This window comes from Sardina pilchardus, chromosome 12, assembly GCF_963854185.1.
Source record: "Sardina pilchardus chromosome 12, fSarPil1.1, whole genome shotgun sequence".
Classification (NCBI taxonomy): domain Eukaryota; kingdom Metazoa; phylum Chordata; class Actinopteri; order Clupeiformes; family Clupeidae; genus Sardina; species Sardina pilchardus.
Genome location: NC_085005.1, coordinates 11899832 through 11923024, shown reverse-complemented (window position 1 = coordinate 11923024; position 23193 = coordinate 11899832). Strand labels below are relative to the sequence as shown.

At 44.0% G+C, this 23193-nt stretch overlaps 1 protein-coding gene across 1 annotated transcript; it reads right to left on the bottom strand.

The window, feature by feature from the left end:
• Nucleotides 1-364: 364 nt before the first annotated feature.
• mthfd1a (methylenetetrahydrofolate dehydrogenase (NADP+ dependent) 1a, methenyltetrahydrofolate cyclohydrolase, formyltetrahydrofolate synthetase) lies at nucleotides 365-21099 on the bottom strand. Its single transcript, XM_062550199.1, has 27 exons — nucleotides 20764-21099; nucleotides 20037-20143; nucleotides 19791-19875; nucleotides 19036-19095; nucleotides 18200-18253; nucleotides 17567-17703; nucleotides 16361-16461; nucleotides 15447-15583; nucleotides 14504-14615; nucleotides 14000-14127; nucleotides 13145-13242; nucleotides 12223-12396; nucleotides 11608-11744; nucleotides 11369-11415; nucleotides 11097-11204; nucleotides 10743-10817; nucleotides 10559-10654; nucleotides 10088-10228; nucleotides 9458-9526; nucleotides 8765-8876; nucleotides 7773-7912; nucleotides 5903-6003; nucleotides 4974-5151; nucleotides 3961-4068; nucleotides 3632-3784; nucleotides 2762-2844; nucleotides 365-2393 (listed from the first exon to the last, which is right to left on the bottom strand). Exons 2-26 carry the CDS (start codon nucleotides 20135-20137, stop codon nucleotides 2776-2778), a joined length of 2721 nt encoding a protein of 906 aa, XP_062406183.1. The 5' UTR covers nucleotides 20138-20143; nucleotides 20764-21099; the 3' UTR covers nucleotides 365-2393; nucleotides 2762-2775.
• Nucleotides 21100-23193: the final 2094 nt, after the last annotated feature.

Genomic DNA, 23193 nt, shown 5'->3' with positions numbered 1-23193 from the left:
CTTGAAGGAAATCTAGAAAAGGTTACAATACACAGAACACTTCTTTATGCATTCATGTTAAATCAGTTCACATTTTTACCTAGTTCCATATAGCTAGTACCATGACAGTAAAAGACTATAGGCTACAAATAACTGAAAAGTGTATGCCGCATAGGAAGGACACACATGCAACACTAACCCTGGCTTCAGGATGGCCAGCTAAATGAAAAGTGACATGAAGTCCCAGTGGCCTTCCGATGACGGTGTCAACTATGCTGTGAAGTCAATGCTTCCGTGGCAACAGTGAACAGTCTTGAGTGGCTCGAGAGAAGGAGCATTTTTTGTCATCTGCGATACTTGGCTAAAAAACAACAGACACCCAAACTCTGGAACAAATTAAGCACATTTATTTTGGAATATGTCTTCATAAAGTGTATCTTTTCACAGTCATCTACTGTAACTATTGTGTCTGTAAATCTTTATGAATTTTCATACGAAAAAAAACCCCCATGTCTTTAGGAAGTTGCAAAAAAAAATGTCATTACACAAGGCCAAAAACATAAAAAAGTTAAAAATGCTAGCAATGTAGTAAGTCTACTTCGGTTTTATTAAAGCACATCTATAAAAGCAACTTGTGATGCATTGCTGCAATAAGGCACAAGACAGACCACTTCAGACTGATTCAGTTTTTGCATGGAAGGCTCTTTAGCCCGCTCGTTTATTTCCGTTGGAGCCTCAGGTGTGCTGTAGCGGCTGTTTTTAATGGCAAGTATACCTGGCTACATGGACCCTGTTGGGTGTTCCACCTAATGAATGAGAATGTTATAGTAGAGAACTTATGCATGATTGTGTCAAAGTTTTATAAAGAGTTGCCCTATTGGGCATAAACAAGATATTCAGTGTCGGGGTGGAAACAAGATGCCGTTACAACACAGCTGGCGCTTCACCGGATATGTACAGTATGGGCTGGCAAAAGAGCCCTCCATGCATAAGGCACATTATTAAGAGCAGTTTGTGACCAGACATAACACCTGGGTCTCTCTCTCTCTCTCTCTCTTTCGGTCGATGCATCACAGTACAAATACACACTGCATTTCCATTATGATCATGTCATGTCATTGCTGTCACATGTGTGAGGCCCCAAGGTCTTTAAGCTCATCATGTGCTGTGCATTTGGTCTCAGTCTGTACATGAAAGCATTCTTAAAATAAACACTGACACTAATTAGCCAGAATCTAATAATACAATCACACCTTTTGCTTTGTAACCATAGCAACAGCAATCATTTAATTATATATTTTTTGGTAATCAAAGGTCACCTAGAGATTAACTTTGAGGGAAAAAGATACACAATCACACTCCAAAGTGTGTGTTTGTGTTTGTGTGTGTGTGTGTGTGTGTGTGTGTGTGTGTGTGTGTGTGTGTGTGTGTGTGTGTGAGAGAGAGAGAGAGAGAGAGAGAGAGAGAGAGAGAGAGAATGAATATGTGTATCAGCCAGGATACAAGCTGGATACAAATGAAAAGAATATAGCTTAATTTTGTACAGTCATAATTCTATCTTCTCAAAAAGTACACATCACGCAAAAACCTTGCATAATTTAGATTAACTAGAGAAACCTTACAAATATCAAGTGTTTTATCAGAGTTTATGACTTTATTACGTTCACCTTTGTCGATATCACATAAACAGGGCTTCATACATCACAGCAAGCTATGTTTTGTTTGAGCTAATGTTCAAAGAACAGACTCGTTAGCTACAGTAAATGCTCTTTTTTGTTGTTGCTGTCCTCCGGTGACAGGAACATGACATGTTCCAAAATGGATTCCTTCATAGCAATCAGTTTCCTCTTATCCCAGGGTAAACACAGTATTAGGACTTAAGCAACTATCAGTTCCTTTTGAAACCGCAGACAAGCAGTGTAATCCATCGGAGCAGCTTGATCCACAATGGCGGATCCTGATCCCAGAGAAGTGCTGTTGCTATTCTGAGACTGGTGCCACTGAGGGACAGTCAGTCAGTCAATTCCAGCGTGTGATGACAACAGGCTAAGTGGAGCAGCAGGTACCGCTGAAATAAACACACTCACTCAAGTGGAAACTAAATTGAACAGCAGAACCACTGTTCATTTTCCAAATGAATGGGGTGGTTCGTGTTTTCTTTCTAGACATCTCCCTCGGTCGGGAGTTCAAGAAAATGAGTTTGTGGAGGATTTTGACACACAAAGCGCACTGGATGTGTTTGCAAGCATTTGTGTCTGTGGCGGTCTTCCAGTCTTCAAAAAGCATGAGCCATGCTTGTCTATAAGGTCTGTGCTTTATACGGAATCAATCAAGGGACAGATGGAAGAGTGGAGACATCCATTCTCTTCACGAGCCAGGTGCCAGGGGAGCTGTGCCTCAATGGCTGACCAAACCTAGGAAGGGAGACAGAGGGAGTGTGTGCAGCATAAATCAAGTAAGGAGAGAATAAGAGGGCAAGTGAGAGGAGAAAGAGAGAGAGAGAGAGAGAGAGAAGCCAGATAAAGAAAAAGCAATTTAAGGCAATGAAAACAGCAGTCTGGTCTGTGCTAAAGATGAAAGGTCCTGGGCATGGAATGTTTACTCTACTACAGATGGCCATATGGCTGTTCTGTGAGCTGATGTGGTTACTATGTAAAAGCCAGGCATCTCTTTAATGAAAATGAGAGGATGGATCTCAAACAAGCCGAGGCAAGACAGGAAAACACATCTCATTTGCAAGATTTTTTTTTGTGTGTCTGCAGTTCACACTTTTTTCACTTACCTTGGGGTCTGAACCTATTGCTTGACTGAATAGAGGTCATTGTCATGGTAACAGGGCCATATTGGTCTGTGCGATGGAGCCGTCTATATCGATAGAGGGGAGAGGGTGGGTGGAGAGGTGAGAGAGCGGCTCTGCTAGACTATAGATTTACACGCACGCCAATTAAAGACTCTAATTTGTGATCAAAATAATGTAAAAAAAAACTCATGACAAAACACAAAATGTTTTTAAGGACAAAAGCTTTACAGACATCGACAATGCGACAACATATGCTTTTCGACATTTTAGCTGTCTTTTTCTCTCTGCATTTTCACTGTCTATTTCTCTCCATCTGTCTCGCACTTACTCACACACACACAGATGAACACACACGACAAGCAGACAAGGTGAGCGCCTGATTAAACCGACGCATGTGTTATTCACACTTTTATGTTAAGCAAAGCTCTGCAACCTAGCAACTACTATTAGTGTGGAAAACAACATGTCCACTGCTTTCCTTTCTCTGTGGAGAATGCCACCCAAACAACCTTCTCAAATGTTACACCAAGGGGTTACGGGATGTTTTTCAGCACTATTTTCCCTCTTCCCTGTCATTACATTGGGTGAACAAATTAAAGAAGAGACATACTGCAAAATCCAGTATGAATATCCATCAATCTATCTATCTATCTATCTATCTATCTATCTATCTATATATATATATATATATATATATAAAAGCTAAAAATTATGCTAAGACATAAAAAGATAATAGAAAATGTTCTCAGAACCATTAAATTATGCATTTTTTTATAGCCAACTTGAATTATTAATCTTTGCTCATCCACAGGTGGTGGTGGTGGTGCTGACCACACCAGAGAAGGCACTCACAGCGTCGACCACTGGACACAGGAACCCGGCTCCCACGCTAGCCTGGATGTCCACGATGGGCAGGGTGAAGTCTCGGGGCTCTCCCGCCCCCCCCTGCTCAGGGCTCAGTGGCGGATGAGTCTTGGCCACACAGACTGGCAATTTTGCCAAGCCCTTTGAGAAAGAACGAGTGCATTAAAGGATACGTTGACAACAACCTCACCATCAGTGATACAAAATAGGTCACTTGAAACATAAACCTCTTACTGTAGATCTACAAGGGCACATGAACAACAGATAGCAATAATAAGTGTTAAGCTGATTTTAAAAAAAAAGAAATGGACAATAACCTGTTTCGTGTACAGTCGGATCTTGTCCAGTGCTTGTGCTGAGAGCTGTATGTCTTTGGCTCCATACATCCTCTGGGCCACCGTACGGATCTTCTCTTCAATGGACATCTTGAAAATGATTAACACCTCTTAGGGCCTTCAAAACATTAGGCTAAAACAACACATTACTCAAAGGTGACCTCACTGACCTGAGTCATTCTGCTCAATCAACAACATTCTTTCGACAGACAAAGACAGAATCTGTGGTTGTTGAAGACCGCTTGTGCCCAGTTCAAATGATCTAACATAGAACACATTTTCTTTGTTTCAGAAGCACACTAACCACAATGAGGGACAGGGGTAGGGATTATGAGGCTCACACGCAGGTGTAATAGGGGGGTCAGAGTCGTTTTAGTCGCTGAGTGCTAATTGCCTGAGGCTTTGTCGTGAGTATGAGCTGAAGAGATGAAACAGCTGTGCTTGTGTGAGTAGGAGTGGGTGGTGGCGGTGGGGCTGCCAGGCCATTAGTTAATGGGAAACAGGGGGGCATAGTCTGCATCAGTGTGAGGAGGGTCATATGGATTTGGATGAGCTAAAGTAACCACCCTGACTCGCACGCATGAATGTAGGCTGTGCTCACACAAACACATCACACACACACACACACACACACACACACACACACACACACACACACACACACACACACACACACACACACACACACACACACACACACACACACACACACACACACACACACACACACACAGAAACAAACAATCTCAGATAACATCCTATACAACATAGTTGCATTAAGCAACTGTGGTCATTTCCTGTCAAGAATATATACACAATGATTTATTTTGTCTGTCACTTGAAACTAAAAAACCCAACTACAACAAATTAACAACTGATCCGAGATATGCTGTTCACGCAGGGCATGGCATTACGGATCAATGACAATTACTTTCACGGCCAACGTATATAAATAATAAATGAATGAAATAAGGAGAGGAAATGCCTTTCTTTACCTCCAGGGGGTAGAGGTACTTGAATGGATGGGGGACCTCTGCAGCTCTCTGCACAGCCTTTCCCAGAGCCACTGCGCCAGCGCCCCCCTCAGCCCAATGAGTGCAGTGCACCACATCAAAAGCCCCAGCTAGCCTGGCCTGAGCAGAGACCATCTCTAACTCTTCCTCTGTGTCAGAGCTTTGGGGAAACACACACACACACACACACACACACACACAGAGACACACACACACACACACACACACACACACACACGCACGAGAGCGCGCGCACACACACACACACGGAAATACATGTTTGTTTCCACTTGTGCAAACAATGTGATTGGTGACTATCCACTGGGGACCTACTGATCTAAAAAGGCTAGCGGCTATTTTCATGAAGAACAAGAGCCATATTCTACATTTTCAAAATTCATAAAGGGACTAAAGACTAAAAAGACACAGTCTGTTTGCATGAAAGTACCTTCTTTGTCACGCTTGCATAAAAATAAGTGCAGATTTAATCAGAACCCAGTATTGCTTAATAAAAATTTGCCAAGTCCCTTGACTACACAGCATAAATGTTGATAGTATCTGGAGCGTTTTTCTAAGGAAAGGTTAGAATAACATGGATGGCAATTTCACCAAAGACTGCCTGAAGCCCCGAAGACATTAGTCTGAGTCATACCAACAAAATAGGCATAGTATACAGCCTAAAATTACATTTCCACTGAACCTGACCGAACCTTTCTCTGAAATGCAGCAGGAGAGCTGGGCATGGAAACTCAATAAAGTGTCAAAGAAAAACTATGGATACGGGAACAATGAATGAATCGTGATTCATGCACTCACACAGGTAAACCTGTGACATTTCAAACAAAAGCTGGGGTGTGTGTTTGTATGTATGCATTATTTCAGATATGGTACATCTAAATTGATACACTTACCAAAACGTATTGATGGCTACCACCACTGGTAATCCATACGCTCTTGCATTTTCAATCTGTCTTCTTAAATGGCTACAGCCAAACTCCAGTTGGTTCACATTCTACAGGAAAGATGAAGCTAATTGTCATTATCAATGTGACATGCAATCCAAGAATGACACTATCCTACTGTAATACCATCGTATATGTATTAACATTTGAAGAACAGCTAACTAGACTACATCACAGTATAACCGCTGTGGAGCTCATACAAACACAGGAGACATTACTCCTGCAGCACACTCCACTGGTGAGGTCAAGCTAGCTCTGACCTGCAGCATGGAGATCTGGTCAGTGGCCAGAGACGATCCATCTTAACTATGCAAAGCCAGACCGTACAGTAAACATGCCCTGGCGACAGTAATATCTCTCTCTCTCTCTCTCTCTCTCTCTGTCTCTCTCTCTCTCTCTCACTCACACACACACACACACACACACACACACACACACACACACAGAGATACACACGTGGTCTCTAGCTTGTTGGCTAATCCTGTCTGTGAGAGAGGTTGGATGTTGGATGTGTTTAGTTTTCCCAGAGGCTCTGTGGTTGCCCTGAGTGTCTCAACAATTTACATCAGCCTAGCAAGCGCCTCGGGCCCTGTTGCTTACCCAGGAGATCTGTCCCTATGATCTCTGCTTCTATGTACAAAATCAGTTATGCATGGCCCTCTCTCTCTTCTCCACTCTCTCTAGCTTTCTCTTGCTCTCCCTCTTGTTCTTTACCTCTCTTCCTCTCTTCCTCTTGGTCTGTATGTCTCTCTCTCTCTCTCTATCTTTCTCTTCCTCTCCCTCTTTTTCTGTCTGTCTCTCTCTCTACCTGTCTCTTTCTCTGCCTCTTTTCTGTCCCTCTCTCTCTCTCTCTGTCTCTCTCTCTCTCTCTCTACCACCCGTATCTTTTCCATCTCTGACGCTTACAGGAGCCTGATGCGTGAGCGGCCCTGGGTAACCCCGTAATGAGAGCGTCTGTGCGCTTGTCTGCACTCCGCAGGAGCCTCACCTCAGCGACAGCTAGCGCTCTGGGAGACCGGCGCTGGCTGGCTCCAGCATACATTAACACGTACCCACCGCCGACCTCTCCCGGCGCAGTAGTTACTCAGGCATCAGAGGAGGGAGAGACGGAGGCGGAGGGAGGCAGGCTGACAACACGTTCTTTTAATGACCCAAGAACAAGTTTGTGACCTTTTTTCCTCAGCGAGTAATGGTCTACTGTGCAGTGAATCAGGTAACGGGGACAGTTTGATGGTCTCATTCTTAGATGAGGAGTCACTGGCTGAGCAGCAGTGTTCCTTATTTGATATATCTCAGTCTCCAGTCAAATCTGAAGACATAACAAGCTATGTGCTCCAAATACCTAACCAAAACAACAACTAATAATAACAACTGGTATTGCGGACAGGTGCGTCATCCTATTTCAACAGCAGAATGCCAGAAATAGAGATAAAATAGGTGGCAATGCCTCATTCTGTTGATGATGTTTGTTGCTCCTACCTATTACATAAAGATGTCTTACAAGTTTTTAACTCAATATCAACTAGCCAGAACCCAACTTAGCATAGAATAATGTATCACATAAACTTGACCTTGACCAAGGCTAACTAATGCTATCTCATCACATAGTCTACAGTATCTACATTTCTCATTGTCTCCTCAGTATATTGATATAGCAATACATGAATCATTCAGAATGTATCCATGTCTTTTATATCCATTACGTGATTTTAATGATCAGAATTGGCTTTCACAGACAATTTTAAGAACCCTCATTAAATGAACTAAAGAGCAATAGTATTTTTTATAGCCTACACTCATGTTTCCATAACTGTCTTACCTTCTGATCTCCTCCATGCATCTTGAGAGCGCGGACAGTGGCCACCATCACCGTCACATCGGGCTGCAGCCCAGAGTATCGGCACTTAATGTTGAAGAACTTCTCCAGACCGATTTCTGCACCACAGCCGGCTTCAGTCACTGCGAGACATCGAGAGGAGTTGGTCATTGAAGTCTTTGATATCATCACATTGGCAAACCTATGCACTATAAAGGACTGGCCTGACAGCAATCCAGTTCAGAGGTTTCTTTCACTGAACCCATCAGGTGTAAGTATGTTAAACAGCAGCTATATCCGATCAGACAGTTTAGTCTGGAAATATTCTATTACTCAGGAGAGCCAGCAATGTAATGTGTGTATTCAAACGCTCTGGTTATGTTAAAGATGTAACATGCTCCACAATGCTTTAGTAACTCGGTGTGTTCAGTCTTCATTTATCTGCGCAAGAAAAAGTATGAAAGATATTTATGTTACTCTTGCATTATTAGCTGCATTATTATTATTATTATTTTTTTAAAGATAATTTTTGGGGCTTTTTATGCCTTTAATCAGACAGGACAGTGTAGAGTGACAGGAAACGAGTGGGAGAGAGAGTAGGGGGGGATCCGGAAAGGACCACGGGGCGGGAATCGAACCCAGGTCGCCGGCGTGCGGTGCAGGTGCCCCAGCCAGTCGCGCCACGACTGGGGCCAGCTGCTGCATTATTAACCCACAGAATTATGCTTCTCATTTTGGACTAAAATGTCTCGCTGAAATGCTCAGCATGAGCTGTCCTCCTGCAACCTTGTTCAATACTAATGCAGCCAAAGGAGACCCATCCCTCTCAATCAAACCAGCGGACGATATGGGAGCAGGCAGAGGACGAAATAGATAGATAGATAGATAGATAGATAGATACTTTATTGATCCCCAAGGGGAAATTCAAGAAGAAATCAACCAGGGGCACAACCTCGCACCCACGAGGAAGACATATTGAACTGAGAATGACTCACCCACGAAGCCTGCGGGCCCCACCAGTTTCAAGGCCATTTTGTCGGCCAGGATGGACGAGTTGCCATGGGCGATGTCAGCAGATGGGCTGGTGTGAATAAACACTGGACTCCCCTGGGGTTCGGGATGACGGACCGGACAGAGAGCAACAGACACCAAATACGTGATGAGTTATGACATCAATATGTGGCTGTCTGATACAGGTACAGTGGCGGATACAGGCTGATCAGGGCTGATCTGATTACGAGCTGATATGGAGCGTCCACTCCAAAATCAGGTGCTATTCGGGTAGCTCTGGAAGGTCATGAGTTCAATTACCACGATGAATCAGAGCCAAACTCTACCATGAGCTGGCAACATTTGATACACATTGTTATGCTAACACCATTTAGCCTGGTCTCGCCCACCCAGATCCTGTTTGATTCACTTTGTGAATGAGTCTGTATTTTTCCAGGCTAAACAGTACTTAGCAAGAAGAAGGGAAAACAGAAACACAGACTTCACCGCTGGCACCAGTGTTTCTGTGTATATTTCCAGAGGAAGATGTCATCCTCACCGTGTTTTTTTTTCTTCGTTAAAGCGCGCAACAACATTTGCATAATTCAACATCTGTTCAGTCGGGCCGCCCTAAGCTCTAAGTCTGCAGAGGAGGACATTCTTGGAAGCAGAGGAAAGGTTCAAGTAAGGACTCTCACCTCCACTGTCTGCATCAGGCAGGGCTTCAATGCATCTCTGAGAAGGACCGTCAGCACACCCGTAACACCCTGCAGGACACAGTCAAAGTTATTGTCAGTACACATTAACCATTCAAAGGTTGGCCAAATAAAGAAACCTTTGGTCTGGTACTGTGATTTGTTCCATTTTTTAACTTCATCTCAATGAGTCACTACAATACATTATACTGCATCTCTGCACCTCACCCTGGCAAATGTAACTAGCCTATTAGAATTGGATTTTGCAGAGATCCACTGGTAAGTCACTAGTAATATAGATGGCTTCCTAAGCGCTAATTTGTGTAGGGTAAGTGATGACAGAGAGCAGCAGATTTGCTTCTCCCAATTTTTGTTTACAATCTGCCAAAAGACCTGACCCTGACCCTGATATGGGAGGAAGAGCAGAGCAGGCTATTTCTGTTGCTACTGTATATGTTTGTTGCCATTCCAGAAAGCTCATCTGTAGGCATCCACTGCATGGACAAACACACCGCAGTTTGTTTAAAATGCTCTACAGCTACACACACACACACACACACACACACACACACACACACACACACACACACACACACACACAGAGAGAGAGAGAGACTTTCTCCCGACACTAACCAGGTCTTCCGTGGTGACAGGTTCTCCAGAGCAGTCGCTGGTTACCACCATCTTAGCCAGACGCTCCTGCAAGTCCTGTATGCTTGTGCTTAAGGCCAAGATGGCCATGATTTCATTCCCTATGGAGTGGCTGAGCTTGTCCTGTTCATTAGAGACCCAAATACAAACAGATTGAATTTTTGCTGGTTTATATGGCACACACATACACTCTCATATAGAATGTGTACTACATGTGAACAATAAAGCATACATGCAAACCACACACACACACACACACACACACACACACACACACACAGACACACACACACACACACACACACACACACGCGCGCACGCACGTGCACATACACATACACATACACACACACACACACACACACACACACACACGCACACACACCTAACCCATATAGCCAAAGGTCAGAAAAAGTCAGAGAGTTCTAAATCTAGCTCTTGTTTGCTACATACCACAGACGCTTTGAAAGGATCGATGTCCAGTTTCACAAATTGTCTTATCTCCTTGTCAGTTAGTGTCAGAGGGTCCATTTTGTCAATTCCAAGTTTCTGAAGGTCAACGAGTAAACACAACAGAGTTTTAGATCAAGGCAGAGGCTGATAATGTTGAGCGGGCTTTGAACATGAGTTAACTTGCCTCCATCCTCTTCAGCTGAGGTGTGGAAAATTCTCTCTGACCGTCACGAAGAGGGACCAAAAGATCAAACAGAGTCTGTGTAAATGGAGAGAGGAAATTCAGGCCACTCCAACACAAGCCAGAAAAACAGCACATGACAAGAAATCTCATTAGATGGACACAGTCATGTGTAACCGGACATCAAAGAGAAAATTATGCACCCTCAAAAACGGGAGACAGTCAGCATACACATATGCATATGCATATGCATGTGCATTGCATGCATATATGATCAAACATGCAAACCTAAACATATGAGAACGCATATGGCTATACATTAACGTGATAACCCAGAGGGACCGAGAGGGGAGTCACCTTGTGGCTTTGCTGAGATTCACAATGCATCCGAGAGGTGATGGCATCCACCACCAGACTAGTGGCCGTGGAGACTGCTTGAGTGTCGCTGGTCAGGTGCAGACTGGCCTGTGGAAATAAACAACAAATTAACACACAAGCAAACAAACAAACAAACAAACAATAACAAATGAATCAATTAACAATGTCTACTTGAACAAATACCCCTGTGACAATATTTCTTTTTACTATTCTGCAAAAACTGATCATTATTTTGAGGAAATTGTCCACACCTCCTCTAATGGAAGAATTTGGGCATATCCTCCTCCAACAGCACCCCCTATTAAGAAGAGGGAGAAATCTCAGTAAGACAAAGGGTTTTATGTCAGCTTTAGAACATATCTGGAAAAAGGAACATCTCATCACATTTCTATACAGCATTTTACTAATCCAATCGGGCAAACATATATACACTTGTCAAGTAGTAAGCATAATCTATCCATCATAGTATGAGCTAAAGCTAACTGTTTACCTTTGACGCTAAATGTAGCCCCTGCAGTTGGTTGGCGTATACAAGCAATGCTGTTTACATTGAGGTGTGCCCCCAGTGCTTGAGCTAGTCCAAGGGTGGTTGTGGTCTTGCCTTCTCCCAGTGGAGTAGGTGTGACTCTACACAGGAAATCCATCATCATATAACACACAAGAAATGAATAGCCTCTGGTAAACTGTGTCCATCAATTTGCTCTTAGTGTGCATTTGTCATTCATGGTTGTCTCACAAAATAGGCTAATATTATGGGATGGGAACAGGATGATTGGAACAGTGTGTAGGCCTACATAACAATGCTTACAAAGTGAAACTAACCTTATATTAACACTGCAGCAACATCAGCATGGGGTAAACATTGTGTACTTAACTATTTTCCCTCACAGTGGGCAGGTTTAACATTAATGTACACTCACTATACTGTCTACAGCAGCTTTACAGAACATAAATAGGTTTATTCTAGAAATGTCAGTTGAATTTTGACTAAATATGCTCAGCATGTGAAGGGCTTTTTTATTATTATTATTATTGTTGTCAGTCAGTTTAACTGCAATGCAGTTTGAACATTCCAATTTGATTCCCATTTCCATCATGACCTCACCCTGTGACCACCACATATTTCCCATCAGGCTGTGCTCTCATGCGCGTCAGGACGTCCAGCTGGACCTTGGCCCTGTGGCGTCCGTGAGGCTCCACTTCCTCCGAGAACAGGCCCACCTCCCTGGCGAGCTTCATGACAGGCTTGGTAGCACACGCCTGGGAGATTGCAGCATCACTGCGGGAGGTAAGCAAAGTGCCATTACATAAAACAAACGGCGACCACAGAGAGGAGATGGAGATGGAGAGATGTCAGCATTCAGCAACGTTAGATTTCACGAAAAAAAAAAAGGAGAGGAGAGGAGCAAGACAATGTTATGTAATATTTAATAGAAGACGTCGGCAACTGCCTGGCAGGGACCTTCCAGGAAACTGGCCTCGTGACACTAATGTAATTAGACCAACACTCTAATTTAGCCCCAGAAGCTGCAATCATATGCACAACAAAAACTACTGCACGGCCGTGACCGGAGCACTGCTCTGTGAGATGTACTGTTAAAGTGCTCTTGATTAACATCTCCACGGAGATCCTCCTGTGGCGTCTACTCTTGAGAGGATCAACAACGCTGAAACACCCACATGCAGAGCATGTCCGTTAAAGTGTGTACTTTAAAGTCAAAGTAGCCTACTGAAGGAAGCAGAATGTGTAGTTCCCCCCATAGTTCACAAAACAAACCCTTCCACTATATTAGTATAATGCAATACTGTACATGATATATTACAAGCACAGGAGCAGAAGATAGAAATGGTTAAAGCCGCCCACTATAATTTTCCATCATGTCTAGCCTTCCTTAGAGAGTGTAGACCATAGAGAATACACTGAATACAATGTTATTTAGGTGCTCTGTTTAGTTCAAAATCCTGACTGTCCAACACATGGAGCATCTTGGATTTAAAGTGAATTTCAGGGGGTCAAATGGGAATACCTTGGCTTTGGACGCACCGGTCTTAGGTTGGTGTATGTGATGTTCCACTTCCCTGGACGATATGACTTCAGGAACCGCTTGGCACTCTGAACGGTGTTCTAAAACCAAACAAAAACTAAAGTAATCAGGTGTGTGTATACTGTATATCTATACATTCCATGTCAAAATGTCAACAGAAATAATAGCCTATGCATTTTTGTATCAAAAGTCATAATCAAAAATATGACTGTCATAATCAAAAATATCAAAAATAATCAAAAGGATCATAAAGGAAATTCATTGAAGCCCCTGTGTAGGACTGAGGCAGGCAGAGCATCGACCCTGCAACTGTGGGGGATGCATTTTGTTCCCGGTGGACGCTGTGTTTTTTCAAGCATGCTACTAAATAAGATTCCCCCTGGATTAGCGGCTCAGATGACTCATGCTAGCCGTAAAACCCTGTCATGTTTAATTACAACAGCATCTGTCATCGCGCAGGCAAAGAAACCACCCCGGAATGAAAAGAACTACCTGTGAAAGGCAAAATGTGCCTCCTGTCTCTTTACTTTATTCATTCACTCTGACGTGTAAATTTACTATCTTATTCTCAGCGTTGTTATTTAATCAGGAGCTAGAGTTGAATTGTTTTGCTTTACTGTGATATTCAATCGTTTTTTTCCACAGTTTTTACCTCTATTCTACTGTACACTGATTGACTTTTCATCAGAGGTTTTTTAGAAAAGCTCAAACCTGAACACAAGGCTATCCCTCGAGCCTGCCAACGTGAGATGAATCACATCACGCCCTGCATTGAGAGATGAATCATTTCCACAACAGATGCAAGAGAGGAGCCTGGCGTTGCGCGTACATACATACCTCCATCAGCATGGCTACTGTCATTGGCCCCACGCCGCCGGGCACTGGGGTGATGAACCCTGCCCGCTCCTTAGCGGAGGGGTAGTGGACGTCCCCGACCACACGTTTGCCACTGGGCTTACTGCTGTCTGCAGGAGGAGTGGGGCGTGGTAGGAGCAGCATGGGGGGAGAGAGGAGGAGAAGGGGCACCAGTTAGTCACACAGAGTTAAAAGCTTCTCTTCAGGTCAGGAGAATGGAGAGAGGTGTCTGTGGACAACACTGTCCAGTTTGTAATGTATGTAATAGTGAACATACTTATTTATGATATGTACTTAGTGCAGTTCAGGAGCACTAAAGTGCATCAACAAGGGAAAATCAAGGACATTGGCACCGTTCCCACAAAGCAATGTTCATCAAATGTGTAAGCCTATGGGTTCAGTGAACTCCTGCGTTTCGATACAAGCCTCTGTCAGACAGACATTGTTGTAATTGCGCTTGTAAATGAGACAGAGAGTGGTGGAGACCTGGAATGTGATTGATCCCGCAGTCGATGACCACGGCCCCCTCCTTCACCCAGTCCCCCTTCACCATCTCCGCCTTCCCCGCTCCCACCACCAGGATGTCCGCACGGCCCACCTGCAGAGAGAGGCGAGTGCCGTTACTCGCCGTTGCGTCACCTAACCCCTCAAGCCATTCAATAAGCCATTTGCAATTACAAACGGCACGTTTAGTGCTCTAGTGGGTGGTGAGTTGAGTGGAGGACTGCTCAATTATGCTTCCTCACCAGGCTGTGAATGTGTGCTTGTGTCTGTGTCTGTGTGTGTCTGCTGGGTTTATGGCTGTGAACTTGTGAATGTAAAGGCATCGGCTCAATATTCTGAAGACAACCTCTTGTTTTCGATTAAATGTGTGCAGTCCATTTTTACAAATCATAGCTCTGCCCAGTGTCTTCTCAACTGACCTTGCCCTGTATTTTCACTCCACTCCAGTCAAGTAGGCTACATTGAAAGAAACCCTCAATAAGGCCTAGCATTCAATAGTGGAGGAAAGAAACAACATGGTGGCACACTTAGTATGCTGTGTGCAACATTTTTCCATTGAGATTACGGCAGAACGAAGACATTTCTTCTCGACTCGAGCAGCCATGGCAATAAACGGCCTGATTAACCTCGGTTCTCTTCTCATGCGATTAGTGGTCAAGATGTCAAGCACTACTTCTAGCACAAGCTAGAGGTGCTTGTATTTTCTTTTTTTTTCCATTTCTGTATTGTGTCTTGTGCCACGTGTACGAAAGGATTCACAGAAAGGGTCATAAAGGGAAAAAGTAAATTAAAAGATAAAAGAGAAAATCAGGCTGGATATTAATAATATTTGACGGCCTAGAATTTCAAGCAAGAAATAAACTACGGTCTGAGAGAGACCTAAAGGCGGTGACTGACGAGATAAAAGATGACAGATTGTTATCACCTGTGCTGCCAGATCCTGGGTCTTTGAGTGACAGGTGGTGACTGTTGCGTGGCTCCACAGCAGGAGGTCATGCATGGGGGCCCCCACGATCTTGCTCCGCCCGATCACGACCGCGTTCTTCCCGGCCACAGACACACCTGCACGCCATTACATAATCTTATTAGCAATAATGATTATGTATTGATAGCCTAATAGGCTGACAACAACATCAAGATCAAGGGTTCAATTCTTAGGAAAAATCTTTTCAAGGTGTGGTGGAAGGTGCCAGGAAGCCTTGGCCGGTAGCCTATTGCGTTTTGAAGAAGCATTATGGATTTTGGTCTAAACTATCAAGATAAGCTGAGCTATGTGACAAGCTTGATATCATGATAACTGGACTTTTCTTACATTTGAGTGTTACAATCTGAATCACAGAACCACCTAGCTCATGTAGCCTGGACAGCAAGTGAAAAAAAGCTAGAAGTGTGTTTCTCTGTTCTCCAGATGATCATATTACAAAATGAATGTGAAGATGATAACAACTGCAAAACATCCACCCCAAAATGAAATTGTTTCATAGTATTCACAGTTCTCAGTAAACATCTGTTAAGTGAATTAATGCAAATAGCCTACATATGCAATCTATATGCAAATGAAGTAGATCTGCCATATACCTTACAGATTATGGACATCTCATAAACCCATACATTATATAAAGATGTCGCCAGATGTGTGTAAGCTACTTTGCTTTCATAGCGTAACTTCAGCTTTATTCCGATGCTCTTTATCCCTAGTGTGGGTGCTGTGTTGCCGTTCTTCATTTGCATAATCATGAACTGAATTGATTATGAAGTCTGATCTGGGGGGTATTAAGAGTGGCGGAGATGTTGAACATGCATGACGTCACACACATACACACACACACGCACACACACCTGCCTGGGCGATGAGCTCCATGCAGCCGTTTGGTGTGCAGGGAATGAAACAGTCGCCCAGGTCCCCACGGGAGAGCTTCCCGGCGTTGATGCTAGAGAGGCTGTGTGAAGAGCAACATTCATGGCATGACTGTATGAATAAAAAAGAATGCGTTATGAAGGACATAGTCAATATGTGCAAATAAGTTACACAAATTGACAAACCAGTTCTGTTTTTTTTTGCTCACCTCACTGTCAAAACCGGAATGTCTGCTACTTAATATATGTATTTATGTGCTTGTAGCATTCAGGGAAACACCAGCAGGGGGATGGTAGTATCTTAAGTAGCTTGAATATTGTACAGTATGTATTGCACAAGAACTGCTGGTTTTTCCAGTAGCCCTGCCAACTGATTAACCCGGGTAATTTGGCAGCTGGCCTACACCTCCCATATATCTTATTTATATCTTATTTATGGGCATAAAAAAGTAGCTTTTCCCTCATGGTCATTAGGTTATATAATGCTTGTACAAGAGTGATAACAAGTGTAGTATAATACAATGTCATGTTCACATCTTCACTCATTTCTCTTTCCAGTCACACATTCAGTTATTCACAGCTACTGTTCAGCAGAGGGCAACCTTCTGTCTGTTCTGAATCGTGATTGGGTGGGCCATAATCTCGTCAACATGATTTGTTCTCCTTCTTTTTTTGCCACTGTAATATCTTCCACCAAACAGCGGATGAATCAGAAGGCTGTGGGCGTCTCACAACGAGCACGAGTTTTTGGCCTTTGCTCACGACCGACCAGTGGCCATCTGGTCACACCAGAGCAGCCGATAAGGCAGACCGAATAGAGTCGGCTTCAACTAGACGAGACCGGGACCATGATCTGCACTCAGGGCCAATAGTATGGCAAATCACATGGGTCAATCCAAGGCCAAGAAGAACACATAGAGCTATAGGCCTATGCACACACACAGTGGAGAGCCTAAACAAGATAAAGATCCCTTGTGTTGCTTTTTCAAAATTAGTTCTATGGGATGTACATTTGTGATTATCCACAAATAGTTTGAGTAGTAAAGTAGTAAGTAGTAAATAGTAAAAAAACCCCTGAGAAATATGAAAAGTGATCACGTTCAGAAAACAACCACTTTGTAGTCATGCAAAAAAAACCCTCATGGCAAGTCTTGTTTTTGAATGGATGAATGCAAGGACTCAACTCACCCATCAACATCCTTCTCTGGAGCCACTGCGTTGGTCACCTTCTCTGTGTCGATGGGGTTGACTGAATCCAGAGGTAACTGCACAATCAGGCCGTGCACTGCAGGGTTCTCATTAACGGACACAATGCTTCGCAACACCTGTGAGAAACACGCAAGAGTAAGCATGTGCCACACTCCAAAAAGTAGCTTTCTGTTCCCTCAGCACAACCAAAAAGGTCCATAATTTCAATTCAGACAAAGAGGCTGTTTAGCACTTACTATTATTAGTATCATCATCATTATTATCATTAGTAGTAGTAATAGTACTATCATTACTATTAGCCATAATATTATGTTGAGTCTTGTCTGGGCATTGCAGCTGGGGAAAGAATTTTCTCAACCATGGCCTCCACATAACAACACGTATTGCATGCGCAGTTTCTGGAAGGTCATCGTAGTGAAAAGGAAACACTTGAGCTGAAAGGGATCCATGGAGAGAGTGCCATCAGAGAAAGGGACCCGGAGGTGTGTGTTTTTCCACCGAGCAATGATTGGCACGGATGACCTTGGCTGCTGCCACATTTAATCTATGTGACTAAATGGATGATGTGCAATAAAGCGGCTTGAGCAGCGGCTCCGTGCCACGGCTCCTTACCTCTTCTTCTGTGGCAGAGCTTGGCAGCCGGATGTGGTTGGCATTGATTCCAATCTGGGCGAAAGACAGAGGAGGAGCCAAGGATTGAAAAAAAACCAACAAAAAAAAAATGGCAGTTTACAGACTGGAAGGTAAATGCTACTGGAAGGTAATGCTGTATTTAGTCATGTTAAAAATGAAACCAAGTCCACAGAGCATGCTGTATGGTCTGTGTTCTTACATTTCGTTTTGAAGTGACCCAGGACGTGCTGTATCAACATCCACTTTAAAGGATTGTACATTTACTTGGGTAGATTATTACTTTCTTCATGCTCAATGCAACATTCCTTATTGTCCGTTGTAAATCCAACGATGTTGCAATAATTATGCAGTCAGCAGCTAACAACAGTAAACACTGAGTCTGACCTTACACACCAATTCAAGATCAATGGGTCTGAACTTGCACAACACCAATACAATATCATATTCGCCAATATTCTGTGATACATCTTGCAGCTCCACTAGGAGTATTGCCTCTGATGTTGCCCACATTATTCCGTTTCTAGGGAGTGTAGTTATTATGCAATAATAAAATGTGCGCATTCATTATTCATCACTTTCCACAGAGGCGTCTTCTAGAAAGGCAAAAAGGAAAATTGGCTCATCATTCTGCTGACAAAATCCCCACTTTCCTGTTGAGTAAACAGCCTAATACCCTGATGTCAGGGAGGAGACCTTTCATTTCGGCGTCCCACTTTGTGCTTTGAGCAGCTGAGGCGCAGCAATAAGAGCTGTGTGGATGCCCCCCCCCCCCTCCCCCAGACCCTTATCATAGATCTTATCGTAGGTCTTCTCACCTCTGCTGCAGCCTTCAGCTTCATACTGATGTACAGATTGGAGTCGTCCCTGTCACCCACCTGTGAAATTGAACACATTTATATGAGGAAGCAAACGAAGCAATTAAGTGATTAGGTAATTAATTGACATGCAAAAGAGGTTCAATTAAATAAATGAATGAATCTATCGTGATAACATCCATAATCCAACTTGCCCATCATCATTACCGCACACTTGGTCCCCTGAAGGAGTTATAATACTGAGCGCTACATCTCCAATTCCTCTGGCCGCTTTCTCATTATGTTGATTATGTATTATGAAAACGGATCGTTGTGTCAGATCTATTATTCCGCAGTGACAAACTTGTCCCATCTGCTCCTGACAGCCATGTACAATGACATTACGGACGGATACCTAACATTTGGGATGTTAGCCTTGTGGAGAGACTCAGGGGTCATGCAATTTTCAGGGCATTTGGCTCGCCCTGACTTACGCACAGATTGTTGCACAATGCATGTCAGCAGAGTTCCTCTGAGCAAAGCTTTTTTCTTTTTTTTTTTCATTCAGCAAACAACGCACTCTGCAGACGTGTTTTTAGGAGTCATGCCAATTCTGAAAAGGGCAGTCTCTTTGATACAGAGGACACAAAAGCTTCCCCCCAAAAAAGATATCACGTCACCACAATTTTTGTACAACAGGGAGAATATGTCCGACAGTCTGAACAAGAGAGCTGGGGACTGAGAGCCGTGAAAGTCATGAAGAGCTAACGCTTCACCTGGAGCACGACCAAGCCTGGCCTGAAGCCTGGGAAATGGCTCCTCATCTCAGCCACGTCTGTCTTCAGCCTCTCCCTCACCAGCCTGGACAGAGGGAGAGAGAGAGAAGAGAGACAGAGAGAGAGGAGAGAGGGGAGAGAGAGAAAGAGAAAGAGAAAGTCGGTCAGACATTAGGGCTCTGTATAAAAGGGCCTGTTCTAGTTTGGCCAGAGGGGACTCGGGGGACCCTGTGCACTCCAACTCACTGTGACGTCTTGTTGCCAGAGATAACCGTTGCCATGGCGCGCTGGCCACAACGGCATCTCACGGCCCCGTGGCGGAGGATGGTGGTAGCAATGGACAGCATGTTGAGCTTTTGGAGAGAGAGAGAGAGAGAGAGAGAGAGAGAGAGAGAGAGAGAGAAAGAGAGAGTGAAAGAGAAAGAGATGTTCATTTTCTATTATTCCTGTGAATGCTTGGGCAATGCAGCATTATGATTTCTCCAGCCAAGAAAACATATTTGAATGAGAGAGATAGACAGAGCGAGAGAGAGAGAGAGAGAGAGAGAAAGGCAAAAAGAGATAGAAACAGGAGCAGATGAGGAGATGAAGAGATAGAGGATAGAGATGAGGGAGAATGAAGGAAAAAATGAAGATATGCAATGTCTGCGTCAGTGAGAAAGCAACAATAAGTTGGCCAGCCGCTCAGCAGACAGATGGACACATGGTTAGGACTTTATCTGCTGAGATCAAGGGCAGATTGAGAAGTAGGAGAAGCACCATGAGGCTCTACGTGCAAGATGTGCAAGCAAGAAACGGGCCAAGAAGAGAGGAGAGGAGAGGAGAGGAGAGGAGAGGAGAGGAGAGGAGAGGAGGGGAGAGGAGAAGAGAGGAGAGGAGAGGAGAGGAGAGGAGAGGAGAGGAGAGGAGAGGAGAGGAGAGGAGAGAGGACATGACAGGAGAGGAGAGGACAGGAGAGGAGTGGAGTCCAAACCTTTCTCTGGTCTCCTGCGGTCCCTCTGGGTCTCGATGTCCAGCTCCTCTCCCCTGCTCTGTCACTGGCTCTGCACACTGCTGGCCGTGCACAGCTGCACACTCCTGCACCCCTCCTCTGTGGCCGCCTCCTCCTTCTCCTCCTCCTCCTCCTCTTCCTCCAAAGTCGGCTGCAAACTTTTCGGCACAGGCACGGCGATCCCAGGCTCTATCTTATCAGGCGGACAGGTTTTTTCCATAGCATTCCTGCCGGCTCCGGCCTGATCGTGAGCCAGGTAGATTTGGAATAGCACCTCGGAGCCAAGGCTGAACGCACGTTGTGTAGGCGCTCCCTATGGTGGGGGTGTGAGGGCGGGAGGCCTGTGGAGAGGAAGGGGGAGGGGGGGGGGGGGTGGGGGCAGTGCAGAGAGGTTAAACAGCAAACCGCTGGACTTCACCAGGAAGTAGGCCGTCCTACTGCAAGGCTACCCGGCAGCCAATCACAAGGCCCTGCTAGAAGGGAGTGTAGAGTTCTTGGAGCTGAAGACAAACATTTTTTCGCCTCTCTCTCTCTCTCTCTCTCTCTCTCTCTCTCTCTCTCTCTTGTGTCATTCCTCCCTCCTTCTTGAGTTTACTGCAATACGTAGACAGCCTCTGCCACAACAGTGAAGAGACAGTTTCTGTTTTGAGTTGGAGTGGGGCGGGAGGGGAGGAAGGAAGGGGGGGAAAGAGAGAAGGCGGGGGTCGAGGAAGAGAGAGAGAGAGAGAGAGAGAGAGAGAGAGTGAAAGAAGCCGATTTTAGGATTGAGTTTAGCCTTTTGTGGCGTGTGTGTGACTATTTCAGAGTGCACTGCTGTGAACTCTGCACACGTAGCTCCGCCCCTTGGGCTACCCACTGGGCCAATAAAAGCTCCACAAACCTCCAGCAAACTCCTGCTCTTGAGTTTGGCGCGGCTCCAGTCAGCAGGGAGGAGTTTCTCAGTGTTTTTCACTGTTTCACTGCCACAAGCACCCGTGTGTGTGTGTGTTTGTGTGTGCGTGTGTGTGCCTACGTGTCTGTATTTATGTGTGTGTTTACGGGAACTAGGTCAGACTGACCACCTTTTGGACTACATTTTACAAGCTCCGTGTGAAAGAGCCTGTTGAGTCGTCCTCCATAAATAGGCAAACTCTGAGGGAAATGTGAAGTGCAGTAGCCATTTGATATGCAAAATCAGAGCATGTGACAAGAGTTGTGCAGCTTGTGCTACACCACAGAAATGACTGACGGCTAACGGCTTCTCATAGGAGTGATGCAATAACTACTGGAAACATTACTGTCAAAAACTTCTCTTGTTCACGTTGAGGTTGTTCAGATCTCTTCCCGTAGGCTAATGTAGTTCTATTGAAATTCTGAGAATAACATTTACACAAAACAGTGACAATTCAGAACAAAACCAACTCATTCCAAGTATTTATGAAAAAACTTTTTGGCACAAACTGGGGGACTCTTCTATTTAGCTGACCATGGGTGACATGCTTTGGAAGACTGCTGCCTCCCTGTGGCAATATGTGGGTAAGACATGTATTTTTGGTCAAGTTTGCTGTTGCACTTGGCAGCAGGGATTGCCATTTTTTTTACTTTGACTTGAGATTTTTCAGTTGCTGTACGTTTTTTTTTCTTTAATGTACACTGCTGTGAAAAGTAAATAAACAAATATTGTCTCAACTTATTTGCTGTCAGGAAAACAGACATAATTAGAGCAAGGTTTGGTAGAAAGCCAAATAGCAATTTAAGTAGGTTACAAGCAAACAAACAAACAACCTTGTTTATGGGCTTTTTATTCCAACAAAATGCTCCCAAAAGATGAAAGAGAGAGAGAGACCAGTAGGGGGAGGCAGCGCGCCATCCTATTAGATTAAAACTGGGGACACCAAAACCAATTCAGTTATCAGGCATGACTGGTAGGATGCTGACGGATCTCTTTGTTCTTTGTTGAAGATTTATTCTGCTTCTGGTAATTCAGTTTTGTCAGATGTGAAATTTATATTCTGTGTGATGAAATGATTAGCCATTTTCTACAGATTTCTGTCAGGAATCTTGAACAGACATGATAAATGTTTTTCATTTTCTGATCTTCGATTAATTATGCAAAAGTAAGGTAAAATACATATTCCATGTTTTCAGGCTTAATGTAGGAAACTGGAACTTATAGCAACACTATGATATTAATTTCTTCTCACCTGTCATTCATTTCATATAGAGAGCGGTAAGCCTATATCATAGAGAGAGTGGCGTTATTATGGTCCACTAGATGGTGGTACAATACAAAACAAATCTAGCCAGTTGTCATCTGAATGAATCCAGCTGCCAAATACTACAAGTGTTTTTTAATGAATAGGTTGTCATATTAGTCTTTGGCATGATGGAGATGTTTTTAGTTCAGGTTTAAATTTTTGTTGTAACTGATCA